Here is an 18016-nt window from a genome sequence, read left to right on the forward strand (position 1 = left end):
ATACACGGATCTTCAACATACGATTAACTCAAAAATTCGAACATATCCCAAAAGCATAGCATTTAGCTAACACTCTCCAACACACCAACATATCCCGATGAATGGAGATGAGCTCACATTCCCTTATCTCTCCAAAACTGTCCTGGGCCTCAATGCCCCAAATCGCAACACAATGGTGAGTACTCACATAATCCTATGGCATGCCAACTATATCCAACAGTCTCAAAAGGTTACAGGGCCAAAATATCCACAATTAAAACACACATCTTTTTTACCATTTTCTACACACTTTCATTGCACAGTTATATCATTAACACAAAATCATCATTGTCATTCAACGTGTTTAACATGCCCACAATTAACATTTTCCAAAATAGTCATCTCAAGCATATATCTCATATCACATTAACACATCATAATACACAATCCACATTGCATAATGTAACAGCCTAATTTTCAGTGTTGTCGGAACAGTGATTCAAGATCACTAAATCTGACAAATGAGTAGGAAATATTATTAATTTAGTGAGTATAAGTTAAATGTGAAGTTAGGAAAAATTTTGAAATAGTGAATAGTGTACTAAAAATAAATACTAAAATAATTAGAATCGAAAACGAGGTATCGAGACCTCAGGAATTTTAAATCGAGCCATAAATATTTTTATAAATATTTATGGAGTGTTAATAAGTTAGTATTAAAGTTTCGTCAAGAAATTTTAAAGTTCTGATAGTTAATTGAACAAAAAGGACTAAATTGTATCAAATGCAAAATTGTGGGAAATGATTAAATAGCTTAAATGATAAAAGAAAGAGGGTTTAAAAGGAAAATAGACCTAAGGTCTATTTGGGCTGGACGGCAAGAGCATGAAATCAGCAAGAAAATAAGGAGAATTAAGGGAAAAATTGAAAAATTGCAAAATTTACTTAATAAAGCTAGGACTAAAGTGGAATTATCTAGATTTCTCTTTATTTTTTTGCATTCTCATCAGCAAAAACGCCATGGAAGAGTTCCCTTAAGATGGTTTTTCATATTTTTACTTCAAGTAAGTTCAATTCTTGATTATTTCTTGAAATTTTTGTGTTTTTATGACTTTTACAACTAGGTCCACTTGTTGAATTCATTAGTTTTTGATTCTATGAAAGAAATTGAAAGTTTTTATGAATATATGTTGGAAGTATATGATGATTTGGCATGGAATTAGAGCTTCAAATTGTTTATATGCTAATTTTTTTGAAAGAATTGAATAGAAAGTGAATGTTTAGGACCTAATTGTAAAAGAGTTTGAAGTTAGAGTTTTATGTGGAAATTATGAATTTCAATAGTTATGAAATAACTTATAATGTCTAGGAAAAGTATTAATTGAGAAAATTATCTTATTTGAGGGGTTAATTGAGCAAGGACTGAATTGTATGAATTGTGAAATTTAGGGCAAAATGGAAATCAACATTTTGCACTAAAATTGTTTTGGACAGCAGCAGTAGTCTAACTTTGAAAAATCACCAAAAATTTTAGAAATGGAATTAGAGGATGAATAAAATATGAAATTAAATCTTATTGAGTCTAGTTTCTTATAGAAGAAATTATGTAAGAAATGGAATTGTAAATCATGAGATATGATGAATTTTGTGAGACAAGGTCAGAATGATTTTGGGTTCCCTTGTTCTGACTTTGTAAAATCATCAAAAATTATATAAAAATAATTATGGGCTTAAATTTATATGTTTAGAATCCTGAATGAGTATATTTTCAAGAGAAAGAAATGGAAACATCATTCGAATTCTGTACAAGGAGATAATTAATTTTTAGTGAAGAAGGGTCGGAACTGTCAGACAGCAGAACAGGGGGGACTTCAATGAATAAACTGTATTAATTGGCCCAACCAAAAATTATGAAATTTTTATGGTAAGAAGACATGTGAGTCTAGTTTTAGGGAAAATTATCGGACCTCAATTTGGAGTTCCGTAGCTTCAGATATAAATAATTTAGTCACTATGACACAGGTGGATAGCTTGAATATTCACATAAGTAATTAGTGAAAATTATGGATAAGGTTACTCACAAGTGTGTTATTTATACTAAGGATGTGGATGGAGAGGAGGAGGAGGAAAAATATACATATATATATGAATGACTCGTGTATAAATTGATCACATGCCTGATTATAATCGATAAGTGTTGAATTAGAAATAATATAATGACTTATTTGGGATATTTATTATGAAATTATGATTATCGTTATAATACAAAAATTGAACTTATGAGTTTATATGGCTAAATTTTAGTGATCATTTGTTAATTTTATGAATTTCATGATGTGTTATTTCATATGTATTGATGATAAAATCGTGAATAATGTAAAAGCATGAAAATTGAATAAATAATCAAATTCAGTTCAGTGACAAAATGAATTGAAGGAAAAGACCATGGTTGGACCATGGCAACAAGTGATAAGTGATAGCTTCGGCTACACTTATCTGATCAAGGACAAATGAAAGTGATATGTAATAGCTTCGGCTACACTTATCTGATCAATGACAAATAACAAGTGAAAAGTGGTAGCTTCGGCTACCTGATTAGTGAAAAGTGGTAGCTTCTGCTACCTGATTAGTGAAAAGTGGTAGCTCTGGCTACCTGATCAGTGAAAAATGGTAGCTCTGGCTACCTGATTAGTGAATAGTGGTAGCTTCGGCTACAAGTGACAAGTGATTTCCGTATAAGACCATATCTGGGATATGGCATCGATGTGATATATACTACTGTATAAGACCATATCTGGGATATGACATCAGTGAGATATGTGATTCGTGTAAGACCATAGCTGGGCTATGGCATCAATATGTGATAATGTGATTACGTGTAAGACCATAGCTGGGCTATGGCATCGATATATGAATATGTGTAAGACCATAGCTGGGCTATGGCATCATTATCTGAAGATGTGTAAGACCATAGTTGAACTATGGCATCGAGAAAACGAAGTACTCAATTCCGTAAGATGTTCACTAATTTGAAGAAGTTTGGTAAGTATTACATGGAATTATGTGACATAAGAAAATACGAGTTGATGAGACATGAGCATAAAACTTGGTTGATGAATGAGTTCATTTGTGATTATATATTTCTACGCCTTGAGTGTATTATCCGTATGAATTGGTATTCCAAATGAGTTAATGAGAAAACTTCTAGTATGAAATAATCTGAGTTCGAAATGAAATATCATGAAAACGTACTTGAAATACATTGGTATATATGTCTTGTATATGCTATTTGAATTCATAAATGTGGAAAGTAAATCAATGTGGAAATCTTGATGAATACGTACATCCAAATTTATATGATAGATTTTAGTGAACATTGAAATTGGGCTCAATAAGTGATTTGGCAATTTAAATCGTGATTGGTAGGAAGAGTTAATGAATTTCATATTTATGAACTGTTACACATATTTGTCTAAAATACGAGGAAGTGATGGTAATTGATACATAGAAATATGAAACTATGATATATATAAAAACATGGAATATGTTTGATAAATGTGTTCATTCATAATTATGGAATTATGTACCTCATGTGTGCTATTTGCATAAAGATGATATTTCAAATACTTTGGTGAATAAAACTTAAATACTTTGGTGAATAAAGCTTAAATATGAAATAGTATGAAATCGAAACAAATTGTTATGAAAATGTATTTACATTATCTGTAAGTGTTTAGTGCTTCTCAATAATGCCTCGTACTCTATTCCTGCGACGGATACGGGTAGGGGGTGTTACACATAATCACATAGCACACAAAAGTAACAAGAGGATTAAGAAAGCTTACACTTGACACTTAGGATAGGGGTTTAGGCTACTCCTAAGCTCCCATTTAACACTATGAATCGTGTCTACAAAATAACCCATTTTCAGTGAAATCCGAACAGTGGTTTCGGGACCACAAATTCGAGTCAGAAAGAAAAATTATTTTAATATTATTGCATGGTCTGCATTATGATAGAAATAACATATGAAATTTTTGTTAAGAAAATTTTACCAATTTCATTTTTAATTAGGAGGAAAAGACTAAATTGCATAAAGTGCAAAAGTTGAATACTAGTAGCTAGAAGGATCAAATAACTATGGAATTCAAAATTTGAGGTCCTTATAAGGAAATAGACCATTAATCAAAGTTAGTAGATATTTATGATGATTCATCCATGGAAAATTAGAAAAAGAAAATGACTAAATTGAATTTTTTTAATCGAGTCGAGTAAAATGAAATTCGAGTCGAATCGAATCGAGTGAAATTGTCCAAGTTAAATTAAAAAAAATTAAAAATGTCAAATTAAAATCTTGTTACAATATAACTAATTTCATGTTAGAGCACATAAATTTGAAACCATATATATTTGAAAACTTTTCAAAGCAAAATTATAAAAAATACAAGATGATAAACTTGAATTATTAATTAACTTATTTAAATCCTAAAATTATTATTTTAGAAAATTTTAAAATTTTAACTTCTTTTATATATTTTTAGATTTTTAAAAATTATTATATTTTAAAAAATATAAATTTTAATTTTTTTGTAATTTTTGTTAAAAGAGACCAATTTGCTCATTTTCAAAATTAATAGAGACTAAAATACTATTTACACTAATATGTTCTTAGAATTATTCAAATTGAAAAATTTTACTCGATTCAAACTCGAAACACCAATTTTTTATTTGAGTTGACTTATTCGGTTAACACAAATTTCAATTTTTTTTTTAATTTTTTCGAATCGAATCGAGTTTTGATCACTCTGATTATTATTTTTTAAATTAATCTTCCATCCATTATGCTTAAAATTACTGTTTTTAAACCATATTTCCAACAAAATAAATAGGGTTTTAAATCCCATTTTATTTATTTAATCCTAGCTGGAAATTAGGAGATCGTAAAAATTCATGTCATTCTTCCATTTACATTTTAACAACAAATATAAAAAATTAAAAATCAAGTCCCATTAATTAAGTCATCACTTTCTGTCTAAAATAGAAATTAATAATTTGTAATTCCACTTTAATTTACCTAATAATAATAATTTTAAGGAACTTAACAGTTGTCTCAAAGGGAATCAAAGAGGAATATTGGGTGGTTTTTTATTAATATATATTTTTGAATCTTTAATACATATGTTTTTCTGAATTCTTAATACATGTTTTGATTTTTATTTATAATTTATAATTTATATATTTTAAATATTTTTAATTTTATTGAAGATGATAATTTTTTAATAAAATTAAGATCAAATTAGTAAAATGTGTAAATATCATAGAGATAAATTACTATTAGGTAAAAAAAAAATAACCCATTAAATATTGACAGTGCACAACAATAACATAAATTTTATAAAAGGAAACTTGAATAATAATTGTTTATAGAATAGTTTGTTTTCTGGTTGTGCCTCGCAAATAAAACTTACTCCTCTTCCAGTATATTCAACCAAGTTATCTGGACTCAAAACAAAAGTTTCAGATATTGTATGTTTCCGATACGGTTATACTCTTCTCTTCCCTAAAGTTTTCATATATTCGATGGATGGTACCCTATACTGATGTACGGATATGTGTTGGATGTAAGGGTAGCGAATCTGTTCCAAACACCAAGTCACGTGAAGAAGAGGCATTCGCTAGTCTATTCAGGAATGAGACAACATCATCTGACGAACCAAGCAAATATCGAGCACTAGTCCGAGTCCGTCCAACAGCACAGGAGAAGTAGTTATCTCCTTTGAGATCAAGAACACTCCATGAGATCTTTTCTGGCACCGACGGATGCCTCAGCAAACTCCCACAGCTATAATAACTACTAGTTCTTCTATCCGGAGCCGGGAATGGTGGTTGTGTCTTTTTTTGTAATGACGATTTAGCTCCACTTTTGCTTGCTGGGAGCTTCAATGGAGGCCTTCTTTCAGCAGGTAATAACCGTGGTCCATCAAATGGCTTGCTTCTTGCTATCCTCAATGCATCAAAAGGCAGCTCGGGTTCGAAAAAGGTGTAAACATCTTCATCCTGGTGAAGTGATGAAAAATGATCACATCGATATAGGTTATAGGTGACAGACACGAGTACTTCAAGAAAAGTAAAGAGTCGAAGCAACGTAAATAACTACACCTCAATTAGATCTATTTGTTCAATATCCTAGAACAAAGATAACCACACCTTTAAGTTGTTCAAATGATTTGAATATGAATTTGCATGAAGAAAAGATTGATGAGAAGGTTACCTTCCCCAGAAAATGTCCGATGCAAAGAACATAGTCGATCGGAGTTGTCATTGATGTAGTGTGAACAATCTCTCCCAAAATACGATCAATGGCTGCCCCCTGGTTTAAAACTAAGTTAGCATACAGGCAAGCATGCATCTCCAAAACTGCTACTAAAAGTATGTGTATGGTGAATGGGCAGTTACCTTTGTAACGCCAACTGCTCGTACCTCAACCGATCGGCTTCCTTGAACGACATCGACAGATGCATTCGAAATTGGTCCAGTCCAGAGATGTTGCAGCATGTCTCTTGCTTGAAGTCTTCCGAATTCAATATCTACAGACAAAGTAACATGAAAGGAAAACATGAGGAAGGATTGGACAAACAGGGTTGGAATTGATCTGAGATGAAGCTTGGAAACAAAATAGGCTGAGTACCTGCATATTTGTAATTCCATACAAGCGATGTATCCCGGAAATCGAAATGCGATCTCGGTGTTCTTTCAGTGAAATACTCAAAAACATGCTGCCAACATGCCATTGGCTTTTGTTAGAAGAGGCAGATGGAAAAGAGAAACTTGATGAAGTGTTTGTGCAAGTATAATTTGGTTACCTTCACACTATCAATCCATTCCAAATTCAAGTGTTCCGGCATTGTCGTCATCCAGTCTCCCTTTGTATGTCGTAGAAACATACCGTTTTCTGCAGCCAACCACAGGTTATACTCTCCAAAGTTCTGCGAGAGCAATCAGTTGGTTTCAGTGGAGGATGAACGAGGGCTTAGACCAGGAAGAAAGATATAAATCCTAGCATACCTTATCCAAGACACATCTGTCACTCCCACTGAGGACTGCTATTGTTGTCTTCGGATCATTACAGAGGGCTATTAAGGGTTCTCTCAGCGCCGGATGCAATTTAAGTTCCATTTCTTTGATTTGATCACCTCTACTCCCCGGAGTATCCACTGGTTCGGTTAATGTTGTGTTAAAACCCTGAGTTTCAGACCATCCCAAAGATGAGGTAAACATGGCAAGCATACTCAACTTAGCACAGTGGATTTATTGATATCGATACAATAAGAAATGTGGCAAAAATCCTCGTAAGTCCTATGGCTTGACATGTATCATATACTTGCAGACTTCGAGTAAAGCTTTTTACGACCTGAGGGGCATTTTTTTACGATGACAGATTTTAGATTAACCAATCATACCAGTATTACCAGTCGATTGCTAGACAACAAGTAACATTCCATTGCATCATTTTGTGGAAGCTCTGGAGGCACTTTGCTTGTCCTTAGCTGTGCTTCGACAACCGTATCATTCAGTTCACTGCAATTACAATGATAATATCTTAGGATTGAACAGAAAGAATTAGTGCAAATAAACTCTAGCTTTTACATTCTTATTAAGGCACCTAAGCTACAAGCAAATGTCCAAGACGCGGAGGCTGGATTTGGCAATTCCAAACTTCATCAAATAATATGGGATAATATTAAATAAATTTGCCAAACTGAGCAAGTCAAATACTTACCATGATAAAGATTCCAACCTAACCTAACATTGGTTACAAAAGGAAAAGGACATACTGTAGAGAGTTTCGGAACTCTAATACAAGAAAAAGAAAACTGAAAGATATATTTCGAATTGTATGCATACCTTACAAATGTTTCAGCCCATTCTTGAGCTGTATGCTCTGTCACATGATGAAAGTTATGGCAGTGTCGTTTTTCCCTTTCTTCGGCCGGCATGTTCAAAGCTTGGCCAATCGAAGCAGCCACTTCAGTGATGTTCCAAGGATTCACTAAGATCGCACCAGCACCCAGAGATTGTGCAGCACCAGCAAACTGCAAGATACATCAAGGATATTGAAAGCATTATAACTGTTACTTCAAAAGCAAGAATGTTAATTACCGTATAAGGAGTCTATGGAGCAAGAAAATCAAGTTCGGTGGAAACTACTTTCATTCAACCCCGAAAAGCACGTACAAAAACATTAAAACTAGCAAGTAATTACTTCACTGAGAATGAGGACCCCTTTTTTCGCCTCTTGGCAAGCAACAAACTCGTAACTGACGAGGTTCATGCCGTCCCGTAAAGATGTCACAAGTGCTACATCTGCAGTGAATAACCAAATTTAATGAATATTTTAGTACTAAGAACCATTCTCTAGAACAAATCAGTAAAAGCTCATGACATTCTGAGTTACGCGATTGAATGATTCTAAAATGGACAACCAAGAAACAATTAAAGGAAGTTGAATGATTCTATTGGCACGCTTGCTAACTCTGTGATCGTAATCAATCAACATTTCAGGTTACGGGATTGTACATGAACAAGTTCCAATGCATGGCAAATCTGATGGATAAAGCTAGTATTAATGGCAACAACAATGACTTCATAATAGAATCTCTAAATGCAGCATTCAAAGGAAGTTTCTGAAGAACAGTAGGCAATATATGATTCTTTAATATCCCAAAACATGAGTATATACTGAAGTGAAACCAGGATCTATGTTCGCGCCTTAAGTACTAACTGAAGATGCAAGTACAGCAGAAACGAAATCAATTGACATAGGATCGCATAGAATGAAACTTAAAATTCAGAAGAATGAGACTAATTTCGAAAAGCTCATTGGTGATTGAACCAGTACCTGTAACAGCATATAATGCACATAGTGCATGAAAGTCAAGCGAACAGTCCTGTAAACACCGAAAAGATATGTATTAGAAGATTTCCCCAGTGATTAAAATCCATGAAAACAAAGAAAACATACAGTCCAAACTTCTAACATCTGTAGAAACCCATAGATGAAACCGAGAAACAGATGATCATACATGGCTTCAATTATAACACATTAAGAAATATTCATTTCAGGTTACAACATATATACACAACCTGAAATCTGACTCTAATAAGTACAATAATTCATTTTAGTAATGATTCAACATTTGGGGCATACAAACAGATTATGATAAATCTTTGAGTTTACTGTAGGTCCAAAGGAAAAGGAGACTATTCAACTACTCAGAAATCATACATGGAAAATGATTTGAATTGAAGTATGGATGAAGCTAAAATATGAAGAAAACATATCAAGCGCATTAAGTATCAGTTTTGGATGACAAAGACAGACCAGGTGATGTATTGGAACAGCAGTCAATGTTCCAAATCGGCCATTAATACGACCAACGATTTCATGAACCTGGCTTGTAAGTTTCTGGTCTGTTAACAACAGTGAGAAACAAAGAATCACGTTAAGGCAAACATATTAAAAAAGGGTATTGGAGCACAAATAGAAACAAGAGAAAGAAAGGAACATACACTCGGGAACATCAGTTCTTGTTGGCACTGCAATTTGCAGCAAAACAACTTTATCACGCCAGTACGGATTTTCCTCGAGGAACTTTTCGAATGCCAGCAGCTTTTGAGGAATTCCTTTAATCATATCAAGACGATCAACTCCAAGCATTACCTGGATAGTCAAAAAAATAAGCACACAGACAAGAAGTAACTATGTTACTTGAATTTGAATGTGAGTGTCGGACATAAGGTAAATGAAGAAATTTAAGTGCATAAAAATGCTATATTGCATCTACCTTTCGGCCAGAAAACCGTTCTTTCAATTCTTTGATGTGTTCTTGGACCTGAGGAAGCTCAAGAGCTCGTATGAACCGATCCGAGTCGATCCCAATAGGAAACTGAAGTTTCAAGCAATTAAAGAACTGAAAAATAAAGGCATAGGAACAATTAAGTGAAAACATATAAGAATCTGAACATACTGCAGCGACACGGGTCAGCTTCCCTTGATCCTCAACCCCTTCAGGTGTCCCTTCAAGTCCTAGAATTCGAGTACAAGCACTCACAAAATGTCTGGCATAGTCATAGGTATGAAAACTGGAACAGGCAACGAAGGAAGTATATTAATAGTCAACTAAGCAATTTAAAGTCCGAAAAAATGCTGCAGAACTTACCCGACCAAGTCAGCCGCGAGAACAGAACGCAAAAGTTCATATCGGGATGGCAGTGTCCTATGAATTTCCGAAGAAGGGAATGGTGTATGGAGAAACCAACCGACTTTCATTTTCGTGTTGTATTTCTTAAGGCATTCCGGAAGATACATGAGGTGGTAGTCATGGCACCATACAACATCGCCCTCTTCATAGTGTGCATTTACGACATCTGCAAACATTTGATTTGCTTTCTTGTATGCTGCAAACTGGGACTGGAAACTTCTCGTTGTAGCAAGACGATCTTCTTGTGGAAGTCCGAGGTAGTGAAAGAGAGGCCACAAAATATTGTTGCAATAACCATTGTAGTACTGATGAACAATCTCTTCATCAAGGAAGACCGGGATACACCGCTGCGATGGTAAGTGCATTCAATCTAAATCGGTCTCTATCACATATAATCAAATTGTTTCCTAAGAAGAAAGTTTGAATTGCAACTAACTACCTTTTCAGCTAATGCTTTAGTAAGCGCCTTTTGTCCAATCTCGTCAGGGACATTTACACCGGCCCATCCAATCCACCTTGCCTCAAACTCCTTCACACCTATAAATTTCATCTAGAATCATTAGATTCCTTTAATGGAAAATGTAGCAATGTTAGCATATGAACTAAGTAGACAATGTAGTCGATATCATACCCAAGAGAGCACTCACTAGACCTCCAGCACTTATGTCCAAAGACCATGAGTCTTCACCTCTCCGGACCGCAGAAACAGGAAGCCTATTCGCGACTACCAGAAGTCGTTGCCGGAAAGGCCTTGCAGCTCCAGCCTCTTCCAAGTATTGTTTGACAAAAGCAACACCGGAGTTGTCACCTTCTCGATAACACTGGCCATTCTCAGATACTTCATCCCCCCTATGATTATCACTCACCTCATTCGACTGTGAAGCTCTAATGCTCTTCCTTTGCTCCCTCAACACTCTTTCTCGCAAGAGACGTTCAACACGAGTCGGAATATGGTTTGAATTACCATTGTACTTGTTTCCAGGCATAGGCTCGGTCTCTAACTTGACTACCAATGCCGGTTTTATGTCCTACATTTGTATTTAGTAAATTAAAACATAGCAATCAAAAAGATTAAGAGGCCAATGATTATGAACCAACAGCTAATAAGATTTCCACTGCAGATATAAACTTATAATTGCCTAAATACACAAAGTGTTATTCAAATACCTCGAGAACAAAGGAGAAAAACATAGGAAATGATGACATATAAAATGGGATACAAAAAAATTGATGTAAAAAAAAAAAAAAACTGTTGTAATAACTAAACCCAAGATTTCTTTCATTCAGAACAAACTCCAATATAAAAAATTGTATAAACATCATATAACTGAGAAAAATATATTCAATATCTCCAAAAAAAACCCAATCTATTTCATGCATAAAGTAAGACATTGAAAGTTTCAAATTAAACTAAGAGAATCAACCTTAACATAACCTTACACACTTAAAAGCAACACACAGACATATATATGTCCATCAAGCCACTTGTTCAATGACAAGACTTCTGTTGATTTGAAATCTTAATAAAATTAGGTTCATGGTTCGAATCTAGAAAATTCAAGCCCCTTCCCCCTTGTAAGTATATATATTATATAGTGAAGCAAGAAAAAGAAAATCAATGTAACCTTTAAGATCAAATCTACCAAGCAAAAGAAAAATAAAATCCCAAAATTTGTTCTACTCAAAGTTGGCCAAGTTAAGCTTTGCTACACAATATATGAACTCTTGCCTGAAGACTGAGACTGCAAAAGAATTAGATACGAAATGAAAGAGAAGGAAATTTCTTGAGTCTTGGTTGTGGGGTTGGAGAGATTTAAGATTTTAACATAATAAAGAGAGAGAGAGAGAGAGAGAGAAAAAAGATTAAGGATGGAACACAATTCTCGTGAAATCTTTATATGAAGATAGCCATGCAGGGTGCCAGTGAGATGTAATACTATGGAACTGAAATGAGAAATAAATTATTAATCAGAAAAAAGAAAAAGAAAACAGAGAAAATAAGTAAATACAAAACCCCGGAAGATGTAAGAAAATGGGACATATCAAATCTACCGCCTAATTTAAGACGGTGTTGGAATGATTACCATAAAAGCATTCGATAAGGAAAGCCCTTTGGAAATGTTCCAGTTTTTTCTTACACCTTTTGTTGGTCCAAATTTTACATATTTTCTTTATTAATTGTAGATTTAGTTTAGATGATTAAATTAAAAACTGGTAATAAATAGGAAATAAATGGTAATGAATTGAACTTAACCGAAACACTTTTTATTTTATAATATAAAGATAAATATTTTATTTTCGAAATAATGAAAAATAAAAATTTAATACAATTTTTAATTTATCTATATTTAACAACTACGTCTATTTTAATACTTGAATTTTAGAGAAATATTACATATTAATATCTTTTAGAGAAAGCGACTGCACTATTAAAAAAAGTAATAAAGCTGATAAGATATTAGATAAATAGAAAATAATAGGCGTTGATATTTAGTTATTTACTTTCTCCAAAATAATAATAATAATTATAATAATAATAATAAAGTTTCCTTAGCGGTTACTATCATCATTACCAATTTTGGTACTATTGTTGTTATCATTATTAAACCAACTGAATGCAAATTTTAGTTAGTCAAATTTGGCATACTCTTATTAGGTTACCATTTATGTTCTATATGAAGATTTTCTTTAATACCAAAAATAATATTGAAAATGTATAATGATTTATCTGATTTTTAATTTTGTAAATAAAATCAGAATCATATATTTTATATTTCGTTTTATTTAATATTTAAATTTATATTGTTTGTCAAATCACCTCAAAATGGATAGAAACGTTAACGCTTATTAGTTTTAATGATGTGGTATACATGTAGATGCCATAGAAGTAATTAATTAATTTTAAAATTATAAAGTTACAAAAATATTTTAAAAATATTTTTAATTTTAAAATTAATTAATTGTTGATATTGCTAAAATGTAGACTAACACATGGATACTATGTCAAAAAATTAACAAAAATTAATTTTTATTTATTTTGTAGTGGTTTGACAAATAATATAAATTTAAGAGTTAAAAAACTATATAAATCATTATACCTATAAAAAAAAGAAAGAAGAAACAGTTCTTTGGCTATAAGAGTGATTTACTAGGTTAACTATTTATTGATATTCGAATATATATAAGAGCTAGATATGAGGCATGAGTTATATTCAATTTAGCAACTATATATATAATTATTATCGGAATAAATAATTATAATTACGGAAATTTATAATTTAATCATCAAATTAATAACTCATTCATGGTTTATACAAACGAGACAACATATAAAAACATGACATTTTGGGTGAATGTATAAAAGGATTAAATCAATCTATTTAATAGGATATAAACGTGTATTTGACATGAAATATATTCAATTAATATAAATGAAAAAGTTATTTACAATTTAGTTTTATTTTTAAATGATAAAAGGATTAAATCGAGGGACTTGAAAGGTAGTTTCACCCAACATTTTGTCACTACACCACCTTAAGTAAACAATAGAAGCGAAACATATAAGTGACGAAAATCAGAAGACCATCACTTATATCCTACGTATAAATAGAAAACCATCCTCTGAAAAGAATTAAATATATATATTGCTTGATGCTCTAAAAAAAAAAAAGTATGAATTAACGCGAGAGATCGTAAGGAAGTAAAAGGCATTACTTACAATCTAAGAGGAAATCTGGTTCTGCTGCATTGATTTGGTTGAGGGGAAATGGATAGAACACCTTATGTTGTTTAAGAAGAAGGATGAAAATGAGCAAAGAAAGGATGAGTTTATTGAAAAGAAGCATAATAAATATGAAATGAGTCGATGAGAAGAAAGATTTGCATGTTGGATTTGTTGTTTAGTCTGCAAAATGAAGGCAAGTGTGGAGTTGCGTTGGAATTATTGGTTGTGGTGGCGAGAGAGAGAGAGAGAGAGAGAGAGTGGTGGATTGGTGGTGAGTGAGGGAATTTTGAGAGTGAAGGCATAAATTTGTCATTCATGCAGGGAAGGTTGGGACTTGGTAACCTTCCATTTGTGGGTCCTTTTAAAATTTATTTATGTCACATATTCCTTTGGGTTGGTCAAAATCACCTGACCTGATGAGTTAATACTGCTGTGCTAGTCACTTCCCCGCACCCATCCCGTCTGGCATTCACTTTCCTTCGGAATAGAAAAAATTCACCTCAACAGTTTTATCTTTTTTATACGAAAGCTAATGGTTCTTTTGATGACAGTTTCGGTGAGATTAAAATTGGTATTGATAATGAAATTAATGATTATAATAGTGAAATTAGATATATGTAGTAATTTTTGGTGATGAAATTAAAATTAGTGCTGAATTTTTTATATTTTTAATTTTGTATATTTTCTTGTAGAATTTTTCATTTCTTTTGTTGCATTTTTATAATATTAATATTATTTGGTGTAGTAGCATATAAAACAAAAATAGTGCCACACTAATAATTAAGTGTATATGAAATATTACAACAGCAAATAATACTGACCGTTAATTAATTAATGGCGGTTAATTTTTCTATTTAAATATGACTTATTTGATAAAAATTGAAAGATTGACAGTTAGTTTAGTTAATTGATTTTTTTTTACTTTAGACTCGTATATCAATTAATTCTCGGTTCGATCAATCGATTTGATCTAGTTTTAACAACCTTAACTACAACAATGACAGTGTGATGAAAAATATTTTGAACTAGTTTCAACAACCTTGAATACAACAATGACAGTGTGATGAAAAAAAATGATAAGCTTGTTACGAATGTTTTATTATTAAGTGGATGTCCATTAATATTAATATAAATTTTGATGTACTTAAAATTTTAATAGTAATTAGACGTAGAGTCTTATTTCATTTATACTTCTTATGTTTATAAATATAAACTTTGGAGAAACATTGTATATGATTCTGATTGATCGATAAAATGCGCTTTCTCTTTGCTCTCCTTTTTTTTTTTGTTCTTCTTTACCTTCTGTATTTTTGTTTTATAATACGTTATCAGCACGAGTCTCTTTTATTTTATAATACGGTTACTCCAAATCTGTTACTCAAGTAGTTGTCGATGCGTTCTAGAACTATTACAATTTCAATCTTCAATTGAGACATGTGCACTATGAGAAAGTATTTTATATGTGGGTGATGACGATGATATTAAAGACCTTTAAGTATATTTTACTATGATTTATTTATTATATAATGTTTATTATAATGGAAGATTAATAATGACAACATAAATAGATAGGTTCTAATTTGAAATTTACATATGTTTGCGATGGTGATTAAGAAATAAATAATCAATTGAGGCGTTTAGAAGCTTGTTACTAGATTTGGTGCATTCCTAAAGCGAATGTAAATATAAAGAAAATAAAATATATAATCATGGACTATTAAAAGTGAGAACATAGTAATAAATAAAAGAATAATGAGAATTCTCAAGATAACTCTTCAAATTGTAAAGATAATATTAATATTATTTGTTGATGTAATAGTATATAAAACAAAAATAGTGCCACGCTAATAATTAAGTATACATGGAATGTTACATCAGCTGTAACGCCCCAATTTTCGAGAATTCTGTGAATGTTGGCATAGGTTTAATTATGTTAGTGGGCCTCTAGAAGGCCCAAGCTTAAGATAGAACCCGGTAATTTTAGTTAATTTTTGTTTCATAAGAAAAAGGGAGTGAAATTATGAAATAGGACCTATGTGAAAATATTTGAAAATACTATAGGCTAAATTGAAGTGGCCAAATAAATAGGAGTGCAAAATAGGAGGATTTGCATGACAAACCTCCCATTTTACATGAAGTGGCCAGCCATCATGTTGTTGTAGACAAAATGTACACTTGATATCCATAATTTATGGTACAAATTGATACAAATTGATAATAGGTTAGGTAAATGTTCCATGATAATGGGTTAGGTAAATGGTTCATGATAATAGGTTAGGTAAATGTTCCATGATAATGGGTTAAGTAAATATTTCATGATAATGGGTTAGGTAAATGTTTCATGATAAGAATATAATGTCTTTTGTATTAAAGAATTAAATGGATGAAATATGAAGTTTTATTAAAAGAAAAAGGGGTGAAAAGAACAAAGTTTTGTCCATCTTTGTTCATCATAGCTGAAAGTTAGAGAAGAGAAAGGAGAGGAGAAAGCTCTTGAGTATTCGGTCATTAGGAGGAGGAAAATTGAAGGTAAGTTCTTGGTACCTTGCTTCTATTTTGAGGTTCATGAGTTCTTCTTGATTCTACCTTAACTCTTGAAGTATATTTTGATTTTTAGTTGTGTTGTGAGCATTTAGTCATGAATTAAAATGAATGAAATGGTTGTTGTTTCATGTTCTTTTGATGAAAAATGGAAGATAGGTGAAGTTGAGCCAAACAAATGAGCATGCTTGTGCCTTAGATGTTAAAGGGAAAAATCAGCTAACATGTTGTGCTTTAAAATGATGAAATGGAGATTATACTTAAGTAAAATCATAGATATGTGATGATTGATTGGTGATATACATGTTTAAATAACAAGCATGCAAGTTAGGTGTGAAAGAGTGATTTGGTAATAAATCTGCTTGGGACAGCAGCAGTAACGTGACTTTGGAAAATCACCATAAATTGTGGGAGAAGAATTAGAAGTTGAATAAATTATGTAATTAAAGCTTATTGAGTCTAGTTTCTAATGAAATAAACAAGAACATATTTTGAATTCTGTACAATGACAAATTTGATTCGTAATGAAGGGTGGTCAGATTAGTCAAACAGTGAAACATGGGAAACTTTGAGAAAAATCTGGTATTGATTGGCTAAACCAAAAATTCTGAAAATTTTATGGATAGAAGATATATGAGTCTATTTTCAGGAAAAATTAACGGAACTTGATTTGGAGTTTTGTAGCTCCAGTTATAAATAATTTAGTGACTATTGCTCAGGAAGACAGCTTGCAGTGAAATTATGATTATGTGGTAAACATTGACAAAAATTTGTTAATGAGTTGCTTATTGATTTCTTATAAGCTTACTATGATCTGTAGGTGTGGTTGGCCGAATATGGTATGAGGTTAATATGTAGTTCGTATTTGAATAGTTAGATTAACGTGTTAGTAATCCAATTGTAGGCAGTTCGTGTGTGGATCTCGTCAACATATCGTCGCAAACAGGTGTGTAACTAACACCCTCTTTCTTAGTCTGGATCGGCAAAAGTCGAAAAACCGAAATGCCGAAAACCGGTATTTTGTAGATTTGCGAGTGTGCGAATGCTCATGAGGTAAATCGATTAATGTTTTTGGTAAGCTGCAAAATTTGGACTGTAAAGTGCATGATTTCTGTGCCCTCGATATTTTTGGGCTTAATGGGCTAAATTGGAATGATGGGCCAATCGGCCCAATTCGAAGAAACCCTCGATGCGTGATTCTCGTTAGTACGTGAAAAGTAGGAATATGCATGAAAACCCTAAAATAGATAAATTACTGAAATACCTTTAAAAGTGGAAAATTTATAGTTTTACCCCTAGTAGGTAAATTACCGAAATACCCCTAGGGTTAAATTGACCTAAATGCATGTTTGATTGTTGTTATTTATTGCATGCCATGTTGTTATTATCTCGATGCATGGACCGGGATATTGACGGAGGAAGTACTGAAAGTGGCTTGTCCACGTCTTGGAGGCTTTGCCTCAATTTATTGTTAATCGAAAGCAAAGATGGTCGCAATCGTGGAGTGTTG

At 32.3% G+C, this 18016-nt stretch overlaps 1 protein-coding gene and 1 long non-coding RNA gene across 6 annotated transcripts; one reads left to right on the forward strand and one right to left on the reverse strand.

Annotated features, from left to right (window-relative positions):
- Positions 1 to 5343: 5343 nt before the first annotated feature.
- LOC108483683 (alpha,alpha-trehalose-phosphate synthase [UDP-forming] 1-like) lies at positions 5344 to 14242 on the reverse strand. 5 transcript variants are annotated; one of them, XM_017787217.2, is made up of 18 exons: positions 13960 to 14242; positions 10873 to 11269; positions 10681 to 10778; positions 10200 to 10588; positions 10008 to 10122; positions 9825 to 9926; positions 9550 to 9700; positions 9362 to 9450; positions 8879 to 8927; positions 8243 to 8343; positions 7885 to 8072; positions 7440 to 7557; positions 7045 to 7221; positions 6843 to 6965; positions 6668 to 6755; positions 6436 to 6566; positions 6251 to 6349; positions 5344 to 6036 (listed from the first exon to the last, which is right to left on the reverse strand). In XM_017787217.2, exons 2-18 carry the CDS (start codon positions 11225 to 11227, stop codon positions 5572 to 5574), a joined length of 2838 nt encoding a protein of 945 aa, XP_017642706.2. In that variant the 5' UTR covers positions 11228 to 11269; positions 13960 to 14242; the 3' UTR covers positions 5344 to 5571. The 5 variants fall into 5 exon arrangements, with proteins under 5 accessions (XP_017642706.2, XP_052884483.1, XP_052884484.1 ...); XM_053028523.1 differs by having other exon boundaries at positions 6460 to 6566; positions 13960 to 14163; XM_053028524.1 differs by lacking the exon at positions 13960 to 14242 and adding an exon at positions 11971 to 12326 and having other exon boundaries at positions 6460 to 6566.
- Positions 14243 to 16348: 2106 nt separating this feature from the next.
- LOC128292986 (uncharacterized) lies at positions 16349 to 17453 on the forward strand. Its single transcript, XR_008282995.1, has 2 exons — positions 16349 to 16494; positions 17411 to 17453. It is a non-coding gene; the product is annotated as an uncharacterized LOC128292986 (long non-coding RNA).
- Positions 17454 to 18016: the final 563 nt, after the last annotated feature.

Source organism: Gossypium arboreum, chromosome 5 (genome assembly GCF_025698485.1).
Source record: "Gossypium arboreum isolate Shixiya-1 chromosome 5, ASM2569848v2, whole genome shotgun sequence".
In the NCBI taxonomy this organism is placed as follows: Eukaryota; Viridiplantae; Streptophyta; class Magnoliopsida; order Malvales; family Malvaceae; genus Gossypium; species Gossypium arboreum.

What these genes read in the sequence shown, in the direction of transcription:
- LOC108483683 (XM_017787217.2), bottom strand. Translation starts at nt 11,227, where the DNA reads ATGCCTGGAAACAAGTACAATGGTAATTCAAACCATATTCCGACTCGT. An exon ending in ATGGAATTACAAATATGCAG is followed by an intron (nt 6,567 to 6,667) that starts GTACTCAGCCTA and finishes CTTTGTCTGTAG; the next exon opens with ATATTGAATTCGGAAGACTT. An exon ending in GAGCAGTTGGCGTTACAAAG is followed by an intron (nt 6,350 to 6,435) that starts GTAACTGCCCAT and finishes GTTTTAAACCAG; the next exon opens with GGGGCAGCCATTGATCGTAT.